The 27344-nt window shown below is 43.7% G+C and overlaps 1 protein-coding gene across 1 annotated transcript in view; it reads left to right on the top strand.

Annotated features, from left to right (window-relative positions):
• The window catches only part of LOC147725216 (vomeronasal type-2 receptor 26-like), a 64101-nt gene extending 42858 nt beyond the window's left edge, over nt 1-21243 (top strand). The window contains exon 3 of the mRNA XM_086918205.1: nt 20342-21243. Within this exon, the coding sequence (XP_086774331.1) occupies nt 20342-21243 (902 nt within the window). The remainder of the gene's footprint in view (nt 1-20341) is intronic.
• Nucleotides 21244-27344: the final 6101 nt, after the last annotated feature.

The raw sequence follows: 27344 nt of genomic DNA, 5'->3' as shown, positions 1-27344 counted from the left end.
CACAATCAAAGCCAGTAAGTGCCAGATTGGGCAGGGTTCCGTGGTGTACTTGGGGCACCAAGTAGGGAGCGGGAAGGTGGCCCCCCTGCAACCCAAGATCGATACCATCCTGGCTTGGGCACCACCCAAAACCCAAACGCAGGTGAGAGCCTTTTTAGGACTCACGGGTTACTACAGGAGGTTCGTCAAGAATTACGGTAACATTGTGCACCCCTTGATGTCGCTGACCTCCAGGAAGCAGCCGCGGAATGTGATTTAGACTGACGCCTGTCAAACGGCATTTTACGCCCTGAAAACTGCAATGTGTACGGCACCCATACTCCAGGCACCCGACTTTTTAAAAGAATTTGTTGTCCAGATGGACGCTTCAGAGCATGGCGTGGGAGCTGTTCTAGCTCAGGTAAATGAAGAGGGCCGAGACTTACCCGTAGCCTTCATCAGTAGGAGGTTACTTCCCAGGGAACAGAGGTGGAGTGCAATAGAGCGTGAAGCATTTGCTGTGGTCTGGGCGCTGAAAAAGCTAAGACCCTACCTGTTTGGGACTCATTTCCGGGTTCAGACAGACCACAGGCCCCTCAGATGGTTGATGCAGATGATGGGTGAGAATCCAAAACTATTGAGATGGTCTATTTCCCTACAGGGGATGGATTTTACGGTGGAACACCGCCCTGGTACAGATCACGCCATTGCTGATGGTCTGTCCAGATTTTTCCGCCTTAGTGATGAGGACTACCTAGGTTAAGGGTAGTTCTCCCCACATTTCAGCTGGAACGGACACGTGTTAGACCCGACATCATTGGCTTGAGTCTCTCCTCCATTTTTTTCTGTTTGCCTCCTCTGTTTACGATGTTTTTGCTGGTATATCGCTCTGGGCACTGTGCCACTGCTAATCAGTGCCGCAGTGCAAGTGCTCCCTATGTTAAATTACTGTATTGATTGAATTCCATGTTTGGCTTTTTTGGTTTACTGTCAGTCCCTAGTCTAGTGCACGCGGAGTGCCGGGCTTGTAAATACAAATGCCGCTAGTGGGCTTGCAGCACGTGTTGTGCCACCCACACGAGCGGCCTAGTAAACGTATGTCTACAGGTCTGTCATTGCGAGACCTACGTGCAGTTTCGTACTGTCATGCGGGCTGCGCAAGTACGCCTACTTGCCAGTCCTCCAAACCTTCCCTTAACTTCGTATTAGTCACCCCTATGGTAAGCCCGAGGGCAGGGTGCATTGTAAGTATAAGGTAGGACAAGCCTGAAGAAGTTGGCATGTCCTAATAGTGAACTACCGCCATCTTTGTACTTCACTATCGTAAGGTCGCCTGCTCTCCATTAGTTAGAATGAGCTGCCAGGATTATCAATGGTATATTCCTAGCTGGCTCGGGGAGCATGGTGCAATGTCGAGTTTGGTATCCCTGAACTCGGGGTTTGATAACGCATCCGTTTGGGTGGATGGTTTTTGGACTCTGGGTTTGAAAAAAGCACTTTTAGAAAGTGACTATTTTCTTGTCTAACTATCTCTGGTTTCTGCTGGTTTAGTGTGTGTGTGACAGGGGCTGGGTGGCTCCAGAGTTCTGAATGAGTCAGTGTGGGGTGAGTGGTGCATTTGCCTTGAGAGTAGGGGAAGAGTAGCTCTTTGTAGCTGGCCCTGCCCGATTCATTGCTGGCTCCACCTCCTGCCGAGCGATGGATAGCTCTGCTCCTGCCAGTGACAATACTGGCTCCACCTCCTGCTGGGCGTCTGAGGACCCGGCCCTGCAACCGCGAATCCTGAATACTGAGGCCTGTTCGACACCAAAGACGCGATGCCGGATTGCTCGAGGCCGCTGATCATCGTGTGCTTCATTTTCCTAAGGTACTGTGTTGTTGGGGGTTCGTGTGACTCTGGGCTCGACGTAGCGCTCCTCGCGGTCGACGACGAACCTTTGGATTAACTTTGCCTCGACGTCGTGTGACTCCCGTGTGGGTTACATTGTTGCCAAGAACTGTGATCTAAAGAAGAATAGTTGCTTTTGTTACTAAAGACATTTGTGCTAAGAAGAAACTACGCTTGAACTATTATTTTTCCTTCCAAGAGTATTTATTAAGATTGTGGTATATTTTTGTTGTTATTTGGTCTTGTGCTAAGCCTTATATAAACATCCTTATTTTTATAATACTACTGTGTCGTGTCCATTTGTAGTGTATTCACTTTATTACTGTATGTGGTCATAAATGCTTAACGCACTGCCTCTGAGATAAGCCTGTCTGCTTTGCCAAGCTACCATGGGGGTGAGCAGGGGTTATCTAAGTGTGTGATCCCCTTACCCTGACTAGAGGAGGTGAGTCCCTATTTGTCAGAAGTGTATACCTCTGCCAACTAGAGACCGCCGAGTCTAACAGTATGGTAGTCGAATTTATAATGTTTACGGTACTGTCAGAAGTGTAAAAGAAGAAGACAAAGCAGAACAGACAGTGAGCTTGGAGTTGTCTCTTCTCTGTCCCACTCCCCTTTACCCCCTTGGTACTTACCTGCTAAGGATCATTCAAACCTATCATGGACATTTTAAGAGGGGCATTGGAAATCAGCATCCTTCTCCTCCTGTGCAGTTAAGACCTGACAGACAGGGAAGGAAAGTAAATCTCAATCATGAAAAGCACAAGCATTAAAACAAGAACTAGGAAAGGCTGGTAGGAATTCCAAAACTACAGATACAGATAAACAGGAATGGGAAAAAGTATGCCAGCAGAGGAAGGAATTAAAAAAACTACCCTGGAAGGGAAAAGAAATAAGAAATTAAAACGAGGTGAAATGGACCAAACTATTGTTCAGTGCTAAACAAATGTAAATGTAAATGTAAATGTATAGGCATTTATATAGCGCACTACTTACCCGTAGGGTCCCAAGGCGCTTCGACCGCTGCGAAACCCTTCCTGGCTTCCCTGAGAGATGGTCCCTTAATGGGTATCTCCAGGGTGAGACCAGGCATCCCCGGCGGTCTGGTGGGGCCGTTAGTGAAGATGAGGCAAGCTAATGCCCAGAGTTGCCGAGTGTGATCGCTGATCAGAGTGGGCACCGAGGCGAGAGAATTATCGAGTCCGCTGACCCTGGTCCAGAAACCTGCCGCGCCGGGAATCGAACCCTGGTCCCGGGCCGTCCTCTGCTCTCGGGTCTGCCGCCTCTAACCAGTAAGCCACACTACTTCACCCTTCAAACAAAAGATCTTGCTTAGATCTAGTTAACAATCTGAGCAGGACAATGAAAGCTCAAAACAATTTCAACGTTCAGGTGAAAGCCTGGGTAGATTTCCTGGCCTGAAGATTAGAGGGAGAAATCCTGTCCGAATTTGGGCCAACCTTACAAATGGATCAACCTTCCAACTATGCCAGTGAAGCAGGAACAACAACAAATGCAACTATGAACATAGTAAGAAAAAGTAGCCATCACGTAGGTAACACTCCCGACCATACCTTCCAAACTGAAGATACCATAATTACAATAAGGAGAGGAAGAAGAGACAAAGCACCCCCATCAAATGTAATTCCTCAAGCCATTTTAAAAGGCAACACAAAATTCTCGGACACTCTTCTTTCTAAGTAATTCGCGGAAGTGGAACAACTTGGCTGCACTCCACTGAGCTGCATATGGTTCTATAATAAACCCAATTTACAAGGGGGTAGATCCTTTGAACCCAGAAAACTATAGACTTACAACACTACTCGATGCTGGAGCAAAAGATTATGTATCAATGATCCTGGCAGACTCGATTGAGTGGTCAGATAAGCTAAACCTTTTCCCAATCAATAAGACCAGATTTAGGAAACAGACCACAAGAACAATAAATATACTAGCACTTTTGCTGATTCCCGACAAATGTAAAAGGAAAAATCACAAACTATGCCTTTGGTTTGTAGACCTAAATGCAGCCTTTGATTGGGTAGATCGAGGTAGAAATGTGAAGGTTGGAAAAATCTGGACAAAATACTTCTAGGAATAATGCAAATCTGCACCCACATCTGGATAAGATTTAAACTGGGGGATGGCACTAGGGTTTCCAGAAAGATTTTTAGCAAATAGGGGACTGAAGCAAGGATGTGAGCTGGCTCCCCAACCATTTAACTTGGTTATGTCTGATCTTGTACAAAGTCTTGACCGGGTCAACTCTCACCCGCCTGACTGGGAAAATTAAGCCTGTCACATCTTTCAAACGCCAATGATTTGGTATTAATGAGCCTAACACAAGTAAGCCTCCAGAAGAAGCCAACAGAATTGAAGGATAATGCCACAACCAATAAACTGGAGATCAATACAACTAACACCAAAACCAACTGATCCACAATTGACCTGGCCGTAAACATACAATCAGATAAGTTGGTAAGACACTAGAAGAAAATGCAAGCTATAAATATTTAGAAGTCTAATTAGATGACAGATTTAGTCAACAGGAACAAAAAACAACATTTTTGAAAGGGCTAGTGCACTAATATTTGTCTTCAAACCAGTGCTATTTGTGATAGCAGCAAGCTTCCTGCCAACAACATCCTAATCAAGCATCGTCCTTAATGTAATAGACTGAATGGAAAAGAATAAACACTGCTAAACAATCTTATAAACAGATTTTAAAATTACCCAAAAATTAATCACCAGCTTATTTAGGCTACTTAATGAATCATTTGGAAGAATGTATTTCAATATAAAAAGCTGGTACAAAATAAAGCTAAACTCAGAACACTCACCAATTGATAAAGTACTATGTACAGCAGTGGAAAAAGATAACACTTCCTTGTAAAATAAGTTCTACTACAAAGCTCTCCAAATCACCAAGACAGGAGAATTGTGGAACAAAAACTTGCTCTTTACATCTTTGAGACGAATTACTAACAAATATCAAAACTTCAATCCCTAATGGAAGATAAAAACACACTCAGCTGGCAAGCACTGGAATGGATGGTGATCGAGAAGTACCACTTTTTCAATCAATCAATCAATCAATCATATAATTTGTAAAGTGCACTACTCACCCATGACAGTCTCAAGGCGCTGGGGTAGGGAATGCTGCTTATGCTCGAAAAGCCAGGTCTTGAGGAGTTTTCTGAAGGTCAGCAAGTCTTGGGTCTGCCGTAGGTGGATGGGGTGGGAGTTCCAGGTCTTGGCGGCGAGGTGACAGAACGATCTGCCACTGAAGGTCGCTCTTTGGATGTGGGGGACTGTGGTGAGGGAGAGGTCGGCGGAGCGAAGCTGGTGGTTGGGAGTGTAGAAGCTGAGTCGTCTGTTGAGGGACCTTGGTCAGGTGTTGTGGAGGGCCTTGTGTGCGTGGGTGAGGAGCTTGAAGGTTATCCTCTTGTTGACCGGGAACCAGCGCAGGTCTCTCAGGTGGGGTGTGGTGTGCCTGCGGCAAGGGATGTCAAGGATCAGGTGTGCAGAGGCGTTCTGGATGCGTTGGAGCCATCTCAGGAGTTTGGCCGAGGCTACTGCATAGAGGGTGTTTCCATAATCCAACTAGCTGCTGAAGAGGGCGTGGGTGACTGTTCAGTGGGGATCCACTTGTAGATCCTCGGAGCAGGCGGAAGGTGTTGAAGCAGGAGGAGACGGCGCTGACCTGTTTAGTCATGGAGAGGGGAGTCTAGGATGACAGCTAGGTTGCGTGCGTGGTCAGTGGGTGTTGGGGCGGGTCCCAGTGCAGTCGGCCACCAGGAGTCATCCCAGGCCAAAGGGGTCGATCTGAGGATGAGGACCTCCGTTGTGTCCGAGTTCAGCTTCAGTCGGCTGTTCCTCATCCATTCAGCGACGGCCTTTGTTCCATAGTGAAGATTGGTTTTGGTGGTGTGGGGGTCCTTGGTGAGGGAGAGGATCAGCTGGGTGTCAACGGCATAGGAGATGATGTTGAGGTCATGCCGATGGGCGACGTGGGTAAGCGGTGCCATGTAGATGTTAAACAGAGTTGGGCTGAGGGATGAGCCCTGGGGTACACCGCAGATGATCTGATCTCGGTGGCTTCGGAGCGGAAGGGGGGAAGGTGGACGCTCTGTGTTCTGCCGGAGAGGAAGGAGTTGGTCCATACCAGGGCCTTCTCTTGGATCCCGGTGTTGTGGAGGCATGTTTGTAGTGTGTGGTGGCACACCACCTCGAAGGAGGCTGACAGGACCAGCAGGCCACCGTTTCTCCATTGTCCAGCAGGGACAAAATGTTTCATGTGATTAATGTCGTGGTATGAGTGACTGTTTGATGTACATTACTGTGTTTTTGTATAACTAGCTGTGTTCAGAGTAAGTAACAAGTATCGAGTATCCAGTATCAAGTAACAAGATGCCGTTTTTCAATAAATTAAGACAGATAGGAACTAGGAAAGGGATATTAGAGGAAGAAATTCCTGTCCCACCTAGGGACACTCCTGGAAATTTTATGTACCACAAGCATGGCTTAGATGCCATACTGTATCTAGATTTATGGGCCGATTATACCAAGCACCTAGAAGAGAGACACAGGTGGCCTGTTACAGGGACATGGGATGCTGAGTGCATCATGAGAGTAGAGGAAGCGCTATGGAAAAAGAAAGCCAGACAATCCCAGAAGGATGCCATAGAATTGTGGCGTAAAGAATCGCATAAACGTACCGAAAAAGCATTCCGAAAAGCAGAAAAACATAGAGAAGAGTCAGATGAGGTCCGAGAAAACGAATTAGTTGCTGAAGGTATCCGAGTAAAAGCAGAACAAGTAGACCGTATACGAAACACTCTTGCAAATGGCATGTATATAGTGGCCGAGGGTTTGCCTAAGGCCACTCCAGAAATACCGAAAGATCTGCCGCCACAATTGGTTCCAACTGAAGTAAGTCACAGGACCACCAAAGACATATTCCTTTCTTCCTATCTAGACGATGTAGCTCCCGCTTATACAAATCTACGTACCCACGTACCGCCTACTGACGGTGACGGTGGTGGCAACCTACCCCGAGACAATGCCCAGTCCGTACCGCAACAAAGTTCACCCGTTCGACATCCTGTACCACCTATTCCCCCACCACTTCCCGCTCCTACCACGAATCCACTAAACCCTTTCGGGTCCGATCCTGGAAAAAGACAAGTTCCATCGCGCATACAGACTCCACAGACAAGCCATGCTCAAGCCTCCGCCTCAGGAGGTGCGACAGGAGATTTCCAGACCCCGCCACAAACACACAGATTAAACCTTAGGGACGTATTAAAGCAACGTACACCTCGAACACCAAGTTACGACATGCTTAAAGAACCCCTTTCAATTTGCAGATACGATCCAGTACCCGGTAAAGACGATAGAATGTTGTTAGCATCACTACGCTTACGAAAAGTCACAGATTACTTAGTGTTATTTCCAGGAATGACTGAACACCTAGATAGAATATATCATTTTGTCCAGACTGGGGAAGATCCTGACAGTATTAAAGAGGCCCTGGCTCACCAGAAAGCTGACACTCAAGGTTGTATATTACGCTTCTTCATCAATTGTTTAATCAGAGAACGAGACAGGCCTGGAGTAGACAAGGACAAGATGGACGCACTAAACAAGTGGGGTCAGAATATAGCCGATGGAAACCATGATAAACAGAGTAGTATAGCAAATATGTACAAAAGAATCAGAAAAGCAGTAATAGAAATGCATGAAAGAAAGGAACAAGAAAAGGAAGGAGATAGCGACAGGAATGACTCCTCCGAGGAGGACGGACCAGAGGAACATGACGCGGCTAAAGAAATGATAGCGTATGTAGGTAAGGGAAATTACCTTAAGAAAGCCATTCGTCCAGAAAGCAAGAGAGTTTTCCTCTCTGGCATCTCAAAAACGAGTTCTCCTGAATATCTGTTTCAAGTTACCGATAAAATCCTTCAAGAACGAATGGGGTACCATGTACTCAATTCTATGGATGAACAAGAACTAGCCCGGTCAGCAGTACAATGGGCTGACAATACTAGCATATATAATGATGATACAGTAGCACAGACATTTTTGAATCTCTCCCCAGACGAGCAGAAGTTAGCTGGTGTGTACATGATTCAGCATCTCATCACGTTATACAGGAATCAGCATTCTGATCCAGGTCCCCTACCTGATACATTAGAAGCACTACTTATGAATAGATGGAGAGGCCTAAGTACCAAGTTAATTCAAATAATTCTAGAACAACGGCACAGATATAACGCTTTCTTAGGCCCACAATATGTTTCAGCTCCGCCCCCAGAAAGAAAAATGTTTCATTTTGACAGGCAGAATCCTTTACGAGAAGTACACCCAGTTATGAATAGCGATAATACCCTAAGACGTGTGTTTGTGTACACACCCTTAACAAAGTTGGAATTGTTAGAAATGAAGAAACTAGTACCCTGTCACGATAAAGACCCTGCAGGTTTTCACCGAGAAATTAAGGACATGTTACTCATGGGAGATTACACGTATACAGATATTATGAAATTGTTAAAAGTACTGTTGCCCACAGGCATTTACGAGAAACTCAAGGAAAAAGAATGGGAGGTGGGAGATAAAAAGATTAATTGGACTGAAATAGAGGACGAGGAAAAAATTCGCACTCCAGGGCTAGGCCTTGGGGACAAAGCTAAAGCATTACCAGGTTTAATAGTACAGGTTTTGCCAAGATTATTGACAACTAAAAAGGAAGACTGGGACGCAATCTCAGCCTGTAAACAGAAACACGATGAAGATACTAGTGACTTCTATTCAAGATTCGAGAAATGTTTCATTATTAACAGTGGCCTGAAACCAGGTAGCGAGTCATACCCGCACCTTTTTGTAACAAAATTGGTCGAGAATTCCCTGACACAAGTTAAGAACCGTGTATATAAAGTTGAAAGTACATGGCAAGCAAATACGCCATCCCAGATGTTACAAATGTTACAATATCACCAGAACAGAATTAGAGAAGAACAAGATCACGAACAGAGACGTATGAAAGACACGAAAATGAAAATGCTAGTGGCCCAGTCGGTCCCAGCCGACGGTCAGAAAAAGGGTGTGACCCAGACAAGTAATTCAGCAGCTCCTGTTAAAGGGACATGCAACTATTGCAAACAACCAGGTCACTACGTAAACGAATGTTCAGTCCTGAAACACAATATATCAACAGGTAAAACTAAAGAAAGACCACGTCAGCCTAGACAAGACCAGGTCCAGCAACAGACTTCACAGAATATACAGCCTACGCATGCTCCACCACATACAGTACAGACCGTAGCGGTATCACAGCCACAGCCCATTGCCGCGACGCAGCAAGTTTCACAACAGATGTACCAGTATGCCCAATCTGATTATCCCGATTATCAGCGATACACATGAAACAGCCTAGAGAGGGAGGTTGGCTTGCCTCTTATTGAGATTCCTGTAGATCAACAGGGTCCTTATGTACATAGTCAAGTATTAGGAAAAGACAGAAAGTTTCTAATTGACACAGGGGCAAGTCGCACCACGATCAGTCACGACGAAGTTCCAGGGGCACCCCTCTCAGGCTCACAGAATGTTTCCCTTGGTTTTTCAGGACAGCCTATTGTAAATGAAGTATCGAAACCTGTTCCCCTAGCAGTAGGTCCATTATCACGTGTTACAGACCTGTTACTCACGAAGTCATGTCCAGAAAACTTGTTAGGTATCAAGACACTGAAGGCTCTAGGAGCTGTGATATGTTGTTCTCCGGAGGGAGTTAGACTCTTTCTACGTGACTTTAAGGGTCACTATGTACTACGAGAGTTTGATGTCAGATTGAAAAATATACCGAAACACCTGTGGGCACAAGGCCCAACCGATGTAGGTTGTATGCACATTACACCATACCGTGTTACACTCAAACCAGGAGTTGTATTACCCCGAATCAGACAATACAAGTTACCACCCGATGCTGTAGTGGCTTTACTGGAAATCATTGAAGAGCTCATTGCCCAAGGAGTGGTCGTAGAAACCGACTCCAATATCTGTAATTCCCCTATCATTCCGATTCTTAAACGTACTGATCCCAAGGCACCGCCTGTATATCGGCTGGTGATTGATTTACGAGAACTGAATAAATGTATTGTACCACAGTATCCTGTGGTTCCCGACATCTCATCCTTATTGACTGCTATTGATTCAGAAGCGACGTTCTTTACTGTAATTGACCTCAAGAACGCCTTCTTCAGTGTACCCATTGATCCAGAGAGCCAATATCTCTTCGGATTCAGTTTAAATGGCCGAAGCTTCAAATTTTCACGCGCACCTCAAGGATTCACAGAAAGCCCCAGCATCTATAGCCAAGCACTGAAAAGACAACTGGATTGTATCCAAATGCCAGTAAACACTGCCTTACTCCAGTACGTCGATGATCTGCTGATCACCGCACGAAGTGAACCCGAATGTGAACAAGCATCACTGACAGTTTTACATTTTCTGGCTGACAAGGGACACAAGGTGTCTCCTTCGAAGCTACAATTCTGTGTTCAGCAAGTGGTGTACCTTGGGCACTTGCTGTCCAAGTGGGGAAGACAGCTCACACCTGATCGAGTTCAGTTAATTGCACAGTTACCACAACCCAAGACACAAAAGGAAGTGCGGGCCTTTATAGGCCTCACCTCGTACTGCAGACAATGGATTCCTCAGTATGCATTTCTAGCTAAACCACTGATACAGCTGACAACACAGGAGGCAGCGACTTCGACTGCCCTCCCTTGGACTCAGGAACATACACAGGCTTTTGAAGAATTAAAGAAAGCTTTCTGTAAAGCACCGGTTTTAGCGACACCATGTTACAGCAAACCTTTTACACTTTTTGTTACAGAACGTGAGGGTACAGCGTTGTCTGTCCTCACACAAGATCAAGCAGGTTCACATAAGCCTTGCGCTTATTTTTCAAGTACATTAGATCCAGTGGCCCAGGCTCTGCCTGCGTGCTTAAAATCAGTTGCAGCGACAGCCCTAGCAATCAGACAAAGCGATTCAATAGTATTAGGACATCCATTGACAGTAAAAGTTCCACATTCTGTAGAAGTCCTGCTAAATAGAACACAGACTCAACCCCTGACTATTGCACGACTGACAGGTTATGAATTGACGCTATTCCAGCCACACATAGAAATCAGACGCTGTAACATTCTAAATCCTGCAACATTGTTACCCTCGGTTATGACAGATTCAGCCCCGCATGATTGTATAGAGATCATTAATGCAGTAACAAAGCCCCGACGAGACTTAACAGATGTTGCACTGACAAATCCAGACCTGACACTTTACGTGGATGGTTCATGTATGAGAACAAGCACAGGAGAATTAGTGGCCGCGTATGCAGTGACCACTGAAACTGAAGTCAAAGAAACACACCGTATCGACACACTGTCTGCTCAAGCAGCAGAGCTTATCGCTCTGACCCGAGCCTGTATACTAGCCAAAAACAGGAATGTCAACATATACACAGATTCACGTTATGCCTTCGGAGTTGTGCACGACTTCGGAGTGTTATGGCAAGAACGAGGTTTCTTGACCTCTCACGGTGCCAAGATCCAACACGGTCCCCTCATTCAAGCACTGCTAGAAGCAATACATTTGCCTTCAGGCATATCCATCATGAAGTGTAAAGCACATACTAAAGTTACAGACTCTATTTCCCAGGGTAACGACCTGGCAGACCAAACAGCAAAACATACAGCATTGACTCACACGCAGACAACTGATGTGACAAAGACAATAGTACCGACACATTGTATGACAGTTAGGGATCCCACACTAGATGTAATCGATATTCAGACACATGCTACTCCAGACGAAATCAAGAAATGGATTGAACTAGGAGGGATCCAGACAGATCAGGGATGGATGACGAAGGGAAAATCTACATGGTTTCTCCCCGACTCTATGGTTCAAGTCATAATAAATACAGCACATAGTCCAGCACACCTGGGAGAAAAAGCTATGTTAGACAGTTTACAGAATCTCTGGTTCAACAAACATTTACGAGCAGCAGCAAAACAGAAAGTGCGTACTTGCATGATCTGTTGTCAGTTCAATCCAGGTAAAAGCGTCCCCGTAGAGCAAGGTGGATTTCATCCTCCCGATCACCCTTTTGAAGTCCTCCAGATGGATTATATCCAGATGGAACGTTGTTGAGGATTCAAGTACGTCCTCGTAGTTGTTTGTGCACTTTCCCGTTGGACCGAAGCATATCCAGTCCCAGATTACACTGCCCCGACCACTGCCAAGCAGCTGGTTCGAGAATTCTTCCCACGGTACGGCTTGCCTCGTATCGTATACTCAGATAACGGACAGCCATTCTCATCCGAGCTTATGAAGCAGGTTTCACTCCTGCTAGGATACCAGTGGAAATTCCATTGCGTCCGACATCCTGAGGCAGCTGGCCTTGTAGAAAGGCACAATCAGACACTGAAAACCCGTCTTGCTAAAATATGTAAAGAGTAAGGGGTCGACTGGATAGTCGCCCTGCCAGTTGCACTATTCTATATGAGAATGGTCCCACATTCGAGATCAGGACTATCCCCGTATGAGGTGGTCTTTGGCCGGCCACCAAATATGTGGGGGACGCCCATGCCTAAGAAAATAACCGATGTTGACTGTAATATGCTGACAGATTACCTTGCCTCCTTGATGTCTGCACTCCAATCATGTCGTTCACAGGTTGCCGCAGCCTTTCCCGACAACACTGATGTGAAGCCACACGATGTCCGTCCAGGAGATATTGTCCTGATACGCAATTTCGATAGGAGGAGTCCGCTGGAGCCCCGTTGGCAGGAGCCGAAGCTCGTCCTTCTGACCACGAGGACTGCAATCAAGGTTGAGGGCCGTAAGGGGTGGATCCATACGAGTCATATTAAAAAATGTAATGAACTGTTGCCAGAGACTGACTCGTCCACCCCCTCAAAGGACTGCCCAGATTCTAGTGACTCTAAAGTTCCCATGGTAGAGAAAACTCCGCAAGAGGAGTATAAATTAAAGTTGCGGTCTAGCAAGTCAGACAGTTTGATTGTTTAAGTCCTCCCCTAGGTGAATCGGTTAAAAAGTTTCTGACATGTATCCCCTAGACCCCAATAGAGAGAGAGATAGAGAGAAACAGATCAAGAAGCAACGATATTGCAAATCTCTCAAAAGTTACTGTATTGTTACCTTATGGATTATGTTTTCTTTAAGTCTCACGATTATTGTCACAAGTGTAATTTTGCATATCTATTTTCCTATTGCTACACGTGCACATTCTTCTTCTAATAACACTGCCGAGCATTCTTTTAGTGAGTTACCCCCTCACAAATTGTCATACAGACTTGCGCTGCGCAACAATACATTCATCAGTATGTTACACCATTCCCAACAGACCAGCAATGCTACCAATTGTTGGATATGTGGCCGACTCCCTCCCTATCAGAATTACAAGGGAGTTCTGCCCCTCTTCCCGTACCCGTTCACACACAATGGTTCATGTGGAGCCTGGTTTAGTCTAATTAATTCCTTAGATTCTGATTCTGTAGTTTACCAAGGTAACTGGGTATGGGGAAACCTGAATACAGTTTTGCATAGAATATGTTATCCTGATAAAGAGGGACTTCCCAAAAGGACAGGGACTGATCTAGAAAATGAAGTATATGGATTAGGAAATTTTACACTTAACCTCATGATTCTGAATGTTGAATCCGAAACCAAGCCAGACTTGCCCACTATGTCAGTACTACCAGTCAAAGGTGAATTATGTGTCAGAAAGAATGGTTCCGTACACCTGGGTCATAGTAAATGTACTACTGTGGTCGAATTTAGTGATAAGGGCAAGTCCACATTCAAAGCTACACGTCATTCCTATTTCATCTGTGGTCAGACAGCATACATACGTTTGCCACTAGATTGGGATGGCACCTGTTACATTGGATTCTTACTGCCACCTGTTTTCCTAGCTCTACCTGACTATCATAGAAATTCCCGTCTAGTTCACAGACCAAAAAGAGATCTCCCAATTGTCGACTATACTGAGACAGCATGGGAACAGTACACAGATTTCAATAAAGGTTTCTTTCCCTATTTAGGAGCTATCTTCAATAGTAAGTCTATCCGTCACTTGACCAGAACTCTCGAAGCAGTAGTGAAAGAGACTACTTCCACCCTAGGTAACTTGACTGAGGAACAGTCTGCTATGAGACTTGTCGTTCTTCAAAATCGTCTTGTTATTGACGTCATACTAGCCGATCGCGGAGGAGCCTGTAAGGTCCTCGGGTCAGCTTGTTGCGTTTTCATCCCAGATAATGCTCCGTCCGTATATAAGGCTATTACCCGTCTCCATAAGATAGCTAGTCAGATACATCAGAACCCAGGCACTTGGACTTGGTCCGGTTGGCTCTGGACTACTATTTCAGCTTGGGGATGGAAAATACTGTCACTCCTTGGAACAATACTACTTATAGTATTCAGTTGCTGTCTATGTTTACAATGTGGGCCAGCAATTTGCGGCTTGTGCGCCACATCCTGCACTCCCCATTCAAGTCAACGTCCTAAATCCCGTTTGAAAAAGGATGAGCAGATGATGCTCACTACACAGATAAATGGATTAATGAAGATTGATGTATCATGAAGGGTCCGTAGGGAACAAGGAGGGAATGAGGAAATATAAATTTTATGGTCAAGAAATGTTCCCTAACGTGTACCCCACCGTCTCCATGTACGAGCTTAAAGTGCATGTAACTTCCCTCCTGTGTCAGCTATGAAAACGCAAATACATTTGCGTCCAACGTTAATATGTCCTCTTTCAGATCCACCCTGAATGGGTCGGATATTCCGTTCCTAAGTATGCCTTGCCACCGTCTTTGTATGGTGCACTTTCTGTATTCCTGGCTCTGTGCGAGCTAGGCCCTGTTTTCTGTCATCGAGCCTCTTTTCAAAGTCATCTCTGCCTCCTGAAACTGCAACGTGGGATGCCCCCCCCGTGAACTCTGTCCTACTCCCTGCGAGGCGAGCGGGGCCTGGCTCAGCCTGCTTGCCTGCCAAAGACAGTATTTTACCTTCACGCTATCAGCATAGTGAAGCTCAGCTTCCCGAAAACACATTCCAGTCCAGCAGAATAGATAAACAACCCCTCAGCTGCAGAGTAAAGGGCCCGGCCTTTCTGTCTCCATGCAAGTAATTCATAGCTCCCGTTACCATGGTAGGCCCATGGCCCCCTCGCTTTACCCACAGACACGTAGGCACATATGCACGCATTCATAGTCAAATATAGGATAGCCTCTGCCCAAGAGACCTTTCCTTCTAGATAATATGGTTCCCAAACATCAGATACCAGATATGATATAGGAACGAGTTGATCTGACATGCCAGACTTCTGTCTCTTTCCTCTAGTGTAAATGTCAAGTCCCCTGCACCCTCCAGCTTCACGTCAATCACACGTCATGCAGCTGCGCGCGCATCCAGACCTTAGATTTCTGCTGACACTGCAAGATTCTGCTATGTACCCACCCACTTGTGACACTTTCATGTGACGTTTCTAGCACACCTCTGTGTTCACGCCTAGTTCACGCCTAGTTCACGCCTTCTGATTACGTATTGCTAACACGTGTGTGTTTTTATCTCATTCCTCTCAGCTGTTACGCCTTCTGCATTGGTTATCATTATGTACTTTAAGTATAAAAGTCATGTATTGTCAATAAAATATGCTCTATCCCTTCCTGAACCCCAGTGGTGTCAGGAACCCGATATCCGGTTCAAGAACCATTCCTTTTTAAGGAATAAAACCCCTAAGAACTCTAAAACCACGGACTCTGCGTCTTTCTTTCCGATTGAGTTATTTTATAAGTACTTACCTGCATAGAAATTATGACGGTAATTAAATATTTACCACAGGTGGCTGTCTCAAAGGAAGTGTTTATGACTTTCCGGAGATGGGGTGTCATGGCTGTGCAGGCTTTGTTGAAGATGTGGTGTGGGCATGGGTCTAACGGAGATCCGGAGTGGATGGTGTTCATGATCTTGATGGTGTCGTTGTCATTGATGTTGGTCCAGAAGAGCAGGCGGTTGGTGCAGATGGTGGTCATGGGGGAGGAGGTCTCAGTGGTTGTCGGACGGTCATGGCTTTGAAGCTGTCATGGATGTCTGCGATCTTGCAGTGAAAGAAGGTGGCCAGTGAGTCGCACAGGTCTTGCGAGGGTGGGACCTCGTTGGTGTTGGTGCTGGGGTTGGAGAGTTCCTTCACGATGTTGAAGAGCTCTTTGCTGTTTTGCGCATTGTTGTCTAGGTGGTATTTGAAGGAGGCCCTTTTGGCGGATCTGATGAGGCGATGGTGTCTGCGGGTGGTGTTATTGTGGGCTGTTTGGATGCCCGGTGTTCTTTCACAGAGCCAGATCTTCTCCAGTTTTCGGCAGGTTTGCTTGGAGGTCCGGATGTCTTCAGTGAACCAGCTGGCTTTCTTGCTGGTCTGACTGTTGGAGGGTTTCTTGATCAGGGCGAGCTTACTTGAGCCTTACATTTTCGGTACTTTTAAAGAAATATTTGATGGTACTTTTTTGGGTGAACTTCCAACAGTACAAAACAACCAAGGGGGAAATACAACAGTCCCACAGCATGCAGATTGTCTGGACAAAAAAAGAGGACTTTATTTTTTTGATTTACACTTGTCCATATTTTTATTATGCATGTGTCACTTTATAGATGTCTGATTATAAATCAAGAAGGATCAGGACATGCAGGGTGGCCAATATTCTGAGTTTCAACCCTGAAGATCCCCAACTGAAATGTAAGTTGTTAATGTTTTTAAAGTTCCACAAACTTTCCCTTTCAAAAATGAAAAATAATACAGCCTAGCCATTACCCAACACAACCAACATTAAAAGAGGTTTTAAACTTCAATAGGAAGATGGAATGATTCTACTATACTGAATAATCATTTTTGTAAATCTTTTTCTTAAATGACATTCCATGCAGGTTTATTGCACTCTATGGCTTTACATTGAAGTTGATATCATTCTGAAGACTTTTACGTAACATAGTTGTAATTTTAATCAACCCAACAATAAAAAGCTTACTAACTTACTCCTCTAGGTAAAGTAGTTTAGGATTTCTGGAGGGAAGCGTATCAATCTATCGGCCGATGTTTCATTGCAGAAACAGAGGCTTGTGTGAAGTCTTTTTTCTGTGAGAAAGCCAACACCTAAACATGGTGGGTATATCCTCGCGGTGGCCGCCGGTTTACATTCAAAAAGTCGACAGCAGGACCATTACCACCAACATTGAAATCCGGCCCTTAGGCAGCAAGTGTAGCGATCCCAATGCCAAAAATGCGGAAAGTAATGCTGGTGCAGATATAGAGCCAAACGGTATATTATAAAACGGTCAGTTTTGAATTTCCTAAGCCTGTTATCTCAGAAGGAACAGTGAATAGTTTCATGTCTGCAGTCACGCATAAAGGGACAGGCAAATCTTCAAAGAATAAATACAGCAATGGAAGGCTTCGAAACTAATCGATGACTACAGCTCTGTAATTTTGTCTATGCAAAATGCAAATATGGAAATCAGGGGCAGATTTAGGAGCCCCTTGTGACACTTTTTTTCTGCTGTTGCGTCACTTTTGTGATGCTTAGGCGTCGTAAACAATTCACCACATTGTAACAAATTTACAATTTGATGCATCTAGAAAGATGCATCAAATTGTGAAGCCCTGCATCACATTATACCTGGGTCAGGTGTAATGTCTGCAGGGTGGGCGTTCTGACACCAGAAAGCCTCATAAAAGTGACCTACAAGATCTACAAGATTCCACTGCGTCACTTTTACGACGCCACTGCTTTCAAAACTCTTACACTTGCTTGAAGCTCTCGTAAGGAGTGATGTAGCACAATAGGAATAGGCATTCCTGAGCAATGCTAGAGTTGCGTCTTGCTTGCAACATGACTCCAGCAATGCGTTACCTTTACGCCATCAGATGCGTGACGCATCTGTCAATCCTTGCACCACGGTTCACTACATTGTATATACGATGCATCCATGGTGGCGCAAGGGTTTTATTGCGTGACGCAATTAAACTGATGGCTCTGTGCTAAAAAGCGTAGATGCATCAGTTCTCGTAAATCTGCCCCTCAAGTTGTAGCAGACAATTCCATTGTTTTTCCTAGATATGTTACATCATACATTACAAAGTCTGAAAAGACTGAAATGAAAAACTTGGAAAGCGATCTCTGCAGAGAAATCTTGAACAAATAACTTCTATAGTTTCAGTTGAAGATGCTTTCCCACAAGTAAATGTGATCTTTTGAAGCCTGTGGACACTTAAGATTGTCTAGTCTAGTGGCAAAACCAAATTCATATTTTGAATTAGTTCACCCCAGGTTCTAAACAAAGGAGTGTTGAAGTCATTTCCTAAAATTGATAATTTTGCACACCCTGATCCTTTATTGCACTGACATATTTAAAACCAATGATGAACCTTATTGCTTTCATTTTTAAAAATGTTAAATTATCACTTGTAGATAAGGACAACTGTCAAAAATATCTTGAAAACAAAAAATATTTAAAAGTCTATGAGATGAAAAAGTATACACTGATGAAGCAGAAGAACACCTGGCTCTGAAATAATTTGACACAGTTACTTTTTGATTGCTAATTAATGTTGTTTTTTTATTTAGTTATATGTAATGTTTATAAAGAAGTGTAAATTATATTATGCTACCGCTTTTGCAAAATAGAGGCACTGACAGACGCACACACACTCAGATCTACCCAGACAAAAACAGAGAGACACAAATACACACGTTAGGAAACACAAACAAACCACATTCATACTGTCTATATCAAAGGATACCCATTCTACTTCCAGACATATAAACATTCACAAACTACCTATATGTATGCCTGTACTCACATACATAGACTTTGACAGAAATACTTAGTCTGCAACACACGTTAATGCACACTGACACCCAGTATAACACCTGTGCATTCACATGCATTCTAAGACACACCAAAAAAGACAAATACTCACAGACACATATACACAACGAGACACCATATACTCAGCCATATATCTCTTGTACACACAGACACCAGCACACATACCCTTTAGGATACACAGAATCGATATCAAAGGAACTTCAGATGGATCACGTTTTCCTCACCGGAAGAACCGAGAAAATCTGTCTACCTCCGTTTACCTCAGAGCCCAAGGAAATCATCTGCGGTGTCCCGATGGGTTAATTCCTGAGTCCCACCTTCTTCAACACCTACATGACATCCTTGGCCAACATTGTCAGATCCCACAGGGTCAACATCAACTCAAATGCAGACGATACTCAGCTTATCCTCTACCTCTCCTGGAACCCCAACACCACGAGAGCCAGATTCCATAGGGGCATGATGAGCTGGTTGAGAGACATCTGCCTGAAAATCAACATGAACAAAACAAAAGTACTGACCTTTTGCAAAATCTCCACCAACTAGAAGACTTTGTGGTGGCCGGTCGAATTAGGACCAGCACCCTTTCAGTCCGTTCACGCCAGGAACCTCTGCATCATACTTGATTGCAAGCTGTCTATTAAATTCCCAGGTCGACGTAGTCTCATCAACCAGCTTCTTCATTCCACACATGCTACGGAAGATCTTCAAGTGGCTCTCTGCTAACACCAAATGCACTGTCAGACAAGCCCTCATCACGAGCAGGCTGAACTGTGGCGTCTAGTACAGGGTCCCTAAATGCTTCTCCATAGGCCATCCAAAACACTGCAGCCAGACTCATGCTCAACCCCTCCAACCTTGATGGCAAAACATCCCCCTCCACCTCAAACAACTCCATTGATTCCCAGTACAGAAGAGTTGCCAATGCAAGCAAATAACCCATGCCAACAAGGTCCTTTACAACCTTGGACCAGGCAACAACAATCACTGCCTGAACTTCAACCAATCAGCCAGACAACATTGATCTGCTGGGAAAATATTTTCATAAAATATTTGAAATAAAAAAGATGCTGTGCACAGCCACATTTTGTGTTGTCAAGAGTAGGCAGCTCTGTTTTCATGACAATTATAAAATATCTGAACTTTCCTCATGGTTGTTAACTCCCTGTTGGCGATATATCTGAGTGGAATTGGATTAGAATTAGAATGCTTAAGGTTTGTTTATCATCTATGAATACATTGCTGTTTAAATATTAGGAAACAGAGAGTACCAATGGATTTATGTCCCTCAGTATCTGAATTTAGGGCCCAAATGCCATGAGGCATCAGAAAAGCATAATATTATGTAAATAAATCACAACAAGCACTGCCCCCTTGAATATAATTATTCTGTAAATATCAAAATGTAATTAACAATGTTGTACACATACTGCTACATGTAGCATTGATGGAGGATTTATGGCTTCTATTTTTACTTATAAAATATCTGCTTCATTTTAGATGTGGAAAACTGCCTGAAGTGCCCTGAGGACAAGTGGCCCAATGACAGGAGGGACGGCTGCATCACCAAAACCATTGTTTTCCTCTCATACAGTGATATCATTGGTGAGGTTTTGGTCTTCACAGCTGTATCCTTCTCTATAGCCACAGCTGCAGTGCTGGGAATGTTTATTAGACACCGAGACACACCGATAGTGAGGGCCAATAACCGAGAGCTCAGCTACGCACTCCTCTCCGCCCTAATGCTGGCCTTTCTCTGCTCCCTCCTATTTATTGGACGCCCTACGGCATGGACCTGTCTCATCCAGCAAGCTGCATTTGGGATTATTTTTACTGTTGCTGTGTCTTGCGTTTTAGCAAAAACCATCACTGTTGTCATTGCCTTTAATGCCACCAGGCCTGGGAGCAGATTAAGCAGATGGCTGGGATCCCGGGTGTCCGGCTGTATTGTCCTCTTGTCCACACTAGGAGAAGTGACAATCTGTCTGTCTTGGCTGCTCACCTCTCCACCTCATCCTGGCACTGACACACAGTCTGAGACTGGGAAGATAATCTTGCAGTGTGACCAGGGCTCTGTCACTGCCTTCTACTGTGTGATTGGATACATGGCCCTCTTGGCCTTTGCCAGCTTCATGGTGGCTTTTCTTGCCAGGGACCTCCCTGACCGATTCAACGAGGCCAAGCTCATCACATTCAGCATGCTGGTGTTCTGCAGTGTCTGGGTCTCCTTCATTCCTGCCTACCTCAGCACTAAAGGCCGCAACATGGTGGCCGTGGAGATCTTTGCCATCTTGGCTTCTAGCGCTGGACTGTTAGGCTGTATATTCTTTCCCAAATGTTTTACTATTTTTAGGATGGATAGAAATAGGATGGAACATTTAGATATTAAATGTAATTTGTAGTCACTGAAGAAACATTGTGGAGTGGTGCTGCTAGCCACTAGTGCATGGAATTTGGGGGACGGGGTACTCTGTCACAAACATATCTGATATCCGGTCCGCTATATCATGATCCCCACAGGCTATAATGGATCGTAATTCGGAGGGCAGGATATCTATCATGTTTGTGTCGGAGTAACCCCCATGCCAAACCCTAAATCAGGACAAAAGATTAAAGTAATGAAAGACTCTTCATATCCTCCCGGATTATTATGTGCAAATGTCAACTCCAAATTGTTAGGTATGAATATAACCAACTTGTAAGGGAAGTGGAAAAGCCATATACTATTTTAACTCCAATTCATCAGGAATTTTTGTCAATTACTTAGGTATCAAAAGAGTTCAAAATCAAAACCATGCCACACAAGACATGATGGTAAATTACTACTAACTGTCAAGTAGATTGCAAATACATTTTTATCATTTTAGTCCAACCTTCATGAGAGACCAATAGTACAAGAGGATGTTGTTAACACATTTTATCATAGTGTAAATTGACTCAAATTACTACAGAAGATAGACTTAAGTTAGGAAACCCTATTAGCCTGCAGGAAATCTCTCTAGCCATTAAATCCATAAACTCAATAAAAATACCTGGTCTAGATGGTATTTCTGCTGATTTCCATAAAAATGTTTAAAACAATTATCTTCCATTCTTTCTTTATTTCAGCTAGTACTACTATTAATGGTTCGTTCAAAGAAGTGATTATTGCTGTTATTCCCAAACAAGATAACAATCATACTGTAGTGGCTAATTATCAACCAATATGGCTCATCAAATCAAGACTGTAAAATGTATGATAAAATATTAGCTAACAGGTTAGTCTCAATATTCGCCTCCATATTTCAATCTGACCAAACAAGTTTAATGGAAAGGAAGCTTTCTGCACATAACACACAACTTATGTCCTGTTCTGTCCTTTATTGCCAACATTTTAATTCCTGACGTCCTATTAGCTTCCAATGCTGAACTAGCCTTCAACAAGGTGAAATGGCAATTTGAATTTGCTATGTTGGATGTTTTTTCTTATGGGTCCTAATTGTGTTTAACATGGCCCTATATAATAGCTGATCAGCAAAAATCTATATTATTGGGCTTTTTTCTTCATTTATTACTTTACATAAACTTACTAGTCAACAATGTCTTCTCTCTCCCTTTTATTTCTTATTACCATATAACATTTATTATTTTACATCAGAAATAGTATAGACGATACATGTTTTTAATAAAGGATATTGTTCTAGAAGTCAGTGGATTATATTTTTTTTATGTTAGGGAGTCTTCTACCTTGATTCCAATTATCTTATATTATCAAACAAAATGCTTCGCCTTTGGATGCACAGTGGCTAGCTCAAAAAATGAATGTATCCCTTGAATGTTTCTTGAACTCCTGACATGCTAGAAGGGAGGACAATGATATGGAACCCGCTTCAACTCAGATATCTTGATATTGCTTGTTGCTCCTCTATTGATCAAGCAGTTCCTACTTCATTGAATTGGTGAAGTAACATTGAAGTGGTCAAAATGGTTAGAAATGGGGTTGTTGGTTGACTGCGGTGTGAGCCCTGCACAAGCAACAGCTGCAATCCCTTGCAGGGTGAACCACAAAAGGTTTCTAAATTACCTCTGCTAAACCGTGGGTACTGTGGCATCAAATTTCAGGCTTAACTTAGAGGCACTGTGTTATATCCTGCTCTTCCTCTATCTTTGTCCCTCCTTAGTGTTAGTGTCTGGTTGTCTATGTCATGTCTCTGTGATGTCATCCATGATTCTACCTGTTGCTATTCAAGGGATTTATCAGTTACCTGGAGGCTGAGCAGGAAGTTATCTGCTCCCGGTGGAGTTTCTTACCATATTACATTCCTACCTGAATGCTGTACCTGACCATCTAATCCCAAGAATAAATATACTACATGAACATTACAACAAGGACCCATCATCTTTATTTTATTGAATTTAACACTGGCGACGAGGTAAAAAAGGACCCATTTAAAAGAAAAGGGACTTCATTGAATTTAAAAAGGACATCATTGCAACCAAAGACAAGAAGAGAAACGTTTAAAGTTACTTTCCTGCTTCTGGGTACCCCACTGGTGTCTGATTCCAACGGACAGTCTCAACCCAGAGCATTGGAATAACCTTTGCTGAAGTAATACTACTACTAAATCATCTGGCACTAGAGCAAACTTAAAGGTCTCCCTGTTTTCATCTAGTGAGTCAGCGTTTTACGTGAGTAACGTTGCTGCTGCTGTCTGTCCTATGTGTGATTGTGCTATTTCAGGAATCTGCTGTTTAAAAGATTGTCAGCTCACTTTGTGACTTCAGTTTATTGCCTGGGCAACTTGTGCCAACCTGCTGTTTAAAGGTCTCCTGTTTACAAAAGCGCTACTTACTGGGACCGTTACATCCTGCAATTAAAATTAAAGTCTGCCTGCATCAATCTGTGTGAACTCCGTGTTTCGGTACTTTGGAGGTTGTGCACTAGCAGTTTGAGTGAAGAGACGGCTATTCTACTTTGTTATTTGGCTTGCCGTGTGGCCTACGCTGAGACCTGATGCCTATTTCTGCCAACCACGTCCTGAGCATACTCTGCAAACTGTGCTGGAATTCACATGCCAGCGCTTGGCTCTACACAATTTGGGAGTCTGTCTACATTCCTGACTTCGAGAATTGGAACTTGATCTGCACACCATTAACTTCTGACATTACACTACGTTTTTGGATCTACAACCCGGGTGAGAAATCGCTCACCGGTGTTTGCTGCTTCATGATTTATTTATTTATTTATTTATTTTCCTGGGGAAAAAAAGGGTGTTTTCCAACAAGGTACTGTTTGATTTTCTTTACATTTTCCCATGGAGATTTCTACAGAGCTGTTTGTGTCTCCCTTCATTCAAATGACAACGGTGACTACTTTTATTATTTTGATTTGTTATGTTTAAGATGTTGTAAACAATTTAGCATATTTCCTAAGTTATGCAATGTGTTGTTTGCGCTGTAATTTATCCTTGAGTGCATTATTCAAGTACTTTGCGTGAAGGATTTGCCTGCTTTATTAATATTGTTTTAATTTACAGTGCGTGTGTCAGTCATGATGTTTCTTTTAAGTACTGTGTTGTGCTAAATATCGATTATATGCTCTATGCTTATAATTCTGGTTCTAGGTTACATATGATGTCCTCCATCCTTTAGCTGCTAGCGTCATGAGACCTTGCGGTGAACTGCGCGCTATATAAGAATGTATGACTATGACTATATGTATGCTGTTACATGTTCTTTTCTGTGTGGATTTGATACATTTTGAAATAATTTATTCAATTATTGCCTACTTTACTGGAGTCACATTTGTGCTTAACCTTTGTTGAGGTGCTCATTTGCTTTCATTTTGGTGATGATTTGTAGGCGTTATGCTTATTGGGGTCATTTATGTGCTCAACTATGTTGAGGTGCTCCAGTTTGTTTTCATTCTTAGTGATGATGAGCTAGAGTGATGCTCAATTTTGATGTTTATTTCTGTTATGAACCACTTTATAGTGCTCTATTGTTAGAGGTGTTCATGTGCTTGCTATTAGAAGCCATAGGGGCTCAATTTTATTGTCATTTCAGATGAACCACTTATAGTGCTCTATGGTTAGAGAAGTTCATCTATTTACTGTCAGGAGCCGCAGGGCTCAGTTTTATTGCTGATTTTCTGTTACTTACTGTGAGGAGCTGCATGGGCTCAGTTTTGTTCTATTGATAGAGAAGTTGTGCATTTTCTGTGAAGAGCCGTTTTGTCATGAACCACTTTTACTGTGCTCTATGTTTAGAGGAGTTCATGTATTTACTTTGAGAAGTTGGGCTCATTTTTATTGTGCTTTATTTTAGAGGAATCGAAAATATTCGAATTTGAGGAGTTGATATTTCATTTTCTATCCACGGTACTGAGCCATACTGTACCTTTGCTCATTTGTATTGAGATGTTCAGTTTTCATTTCATTTAAGCTTACATTGTTTTGTTAGCTTACGGTGCTTGTACAACCTTTGTACTTTTGCCCCTTTGATATTACCTCTTCTTTCCATCATGTTGAAGAGGGTGTTTATTTCTGGTGCATTTATGTTCTTTCTTTCTTCTGCCTTTCTGCTTCTGCCATCTTCTGTTTCATCCTGACGTAAATAAATAATTTACTCTCTTAATTTCTATGCAGGTAAGTACTTAATCAATAATAACTCAGTTCGGATGAAAAAAACAGAGTCCGTGGCGTTAGAGTTCTAAGGGGTTTTATTCCTTAAAAAGGAATGGTCTGAATCAGAATATCATGTTCTGACCACCACACAGGGTGTCAGAAGGGATAGAGCGCCACATTTTATTTACAGTACATAGCTTATATACTTATTGTACAGCATTAGAAACAGTATAGGAGGCGTAACAGCTGAGAGAAGACAAGATAACAGTATGCACGTGATACAATTACGTAGGCAGAAGGCGTGAACTAGGCGTAACTGGAGGTGTGTTCTAGAAACGTCACAAGTAGGTGACACATGTGGGTGGCATTAAACTAGAGATGTTGCAATGTCAGCAGAAATCTGAGGCTTGGATGCGCGCGCAGCTGCATGACGTGTGATGCACGTGGGACTGGAGGGTGCACGGGGACTTGACATTTACCCTGACGGAAAGAGACAGAAGTCTGGCATGTCAGATCAACTTGTACTTCTATCATATCTGATATCTGATGTTTAGGAACTAAGCTATCTGGGCGGAAAGGTCTCTAGAACAGAAGCTATTCTATACTAACTGTGAGTGCGTGTATAAGCGCCTGGGTGTCTGCATGAGGAGCGTGGGGGCCTGAGCCTTCCATGGAAGCATGGCAACGGAGGCTATGAATTACTTGAATTAGTTGCATAGAGACAGGTCGGCCCTTTGGCCCTGCAGCTGAGGAAGGATGTTTACTGAAGCTAGCAGGCAGGAATGTATTTTCAGGGAACGGAGCAGATAACTCGAAGGTTATAGTCAATCTTGGCAGGCAGCAGGCTGAGCTGAGCACGGAGGGCCGCGCTAGAAGTAAGTCAGAGTTCACGGGTACGGGGGGCAGCCTGGGCTGCTTGCTCTCGGAGTCAGAGAACAGAGAGGTCTGGATGGCAGAAATTCAGGCCTACTTGGTCAGAACTGAAAAACGTGTAGGATACACCTCAAAAAGACGTTGGCAAGGCGTACTTAGGAACGGACCATTGAACCCATTCATGGTGGGTCTGAAAGAAGACATGTTAACGGTGGACGCAAATGTATCTGCGTCTTCATAGCTGGCACAGGAGGGAAGTTACATGCACTTTAATCTCGTACATGGAGTCGGTGGGGTACGCGCTAGGGAACATAACTTGACCATAAAATTTAGATTACCTCATTCCCTCCTTGTTCCCTATGGACCCTTCATGATATATCGATCCTCATGAATCGATCGGTCTGTTCCTGTAACATTATATGTTCATCTTTCTTTCTTTGACTGTTCAAGAGACAACTGGAATGTTCAATACATGACGTGGCACACAGTCCACATATCGCTGGCCCACACTGTAGGCACAGGCAGCAACTGAATACTATGACTAGGCCAATGCCTAGGAAGGATAGGATCTTCCATCCCCAAGCGGATAACGTTGTCCAGAACCAACCGGACCAAGTCCAGGTGCCTGGATCCTGATGTATCAGACTAGCAATTTTATGAAGACGAGTAATAGCTTTGTATACAGATGGTGCGTTTTGTGGAATGAAAACACAGCAACTTGACCCGATGACCTTACAGGCTCCACCTCTATCTGCCAAGATGACGTCAATCACAAGACGATTTTGAAGGACAACAGTCCGTATAGCAGACTGTTCCTCTGTTAAGTTACCTAGAGCGGAGGCAGTTTCATTCACTACTGCTTCAAGAGTTCTGGTTAATCTACGTATCAGTTTACTATTAGTAACAGTACCTAAGTAAGGGAAGAAACCTTTATTGAAATCTGTGTATTGCTCCCATGCCGTTTCAGTATAGTCGACAATCGGGAGATCTCTTCGGAGTCTGCTCTTTACTAGATTGGTATTTCT

The sequence above is a fragment of the Lissotriton vulgaris genome, chromosome 4_1 (genome assembly GCF_964263255.1).
Source record: "Lissotriton vulgaris chromosome 4_1, aLisVul1.2, whole genome shotgun sequence".
Classification (NCBI taxonomy): Eukaryota; Metazoa; Chordata; class Amphibia; order Caudata; family Salamandridae; genus Lissotriton; species Lissotriton vulgaris.
Note: the sequence above shows the minus strand (reverse complement) of the source record. Positions and strands in the feature narration are given on the sequence as shown.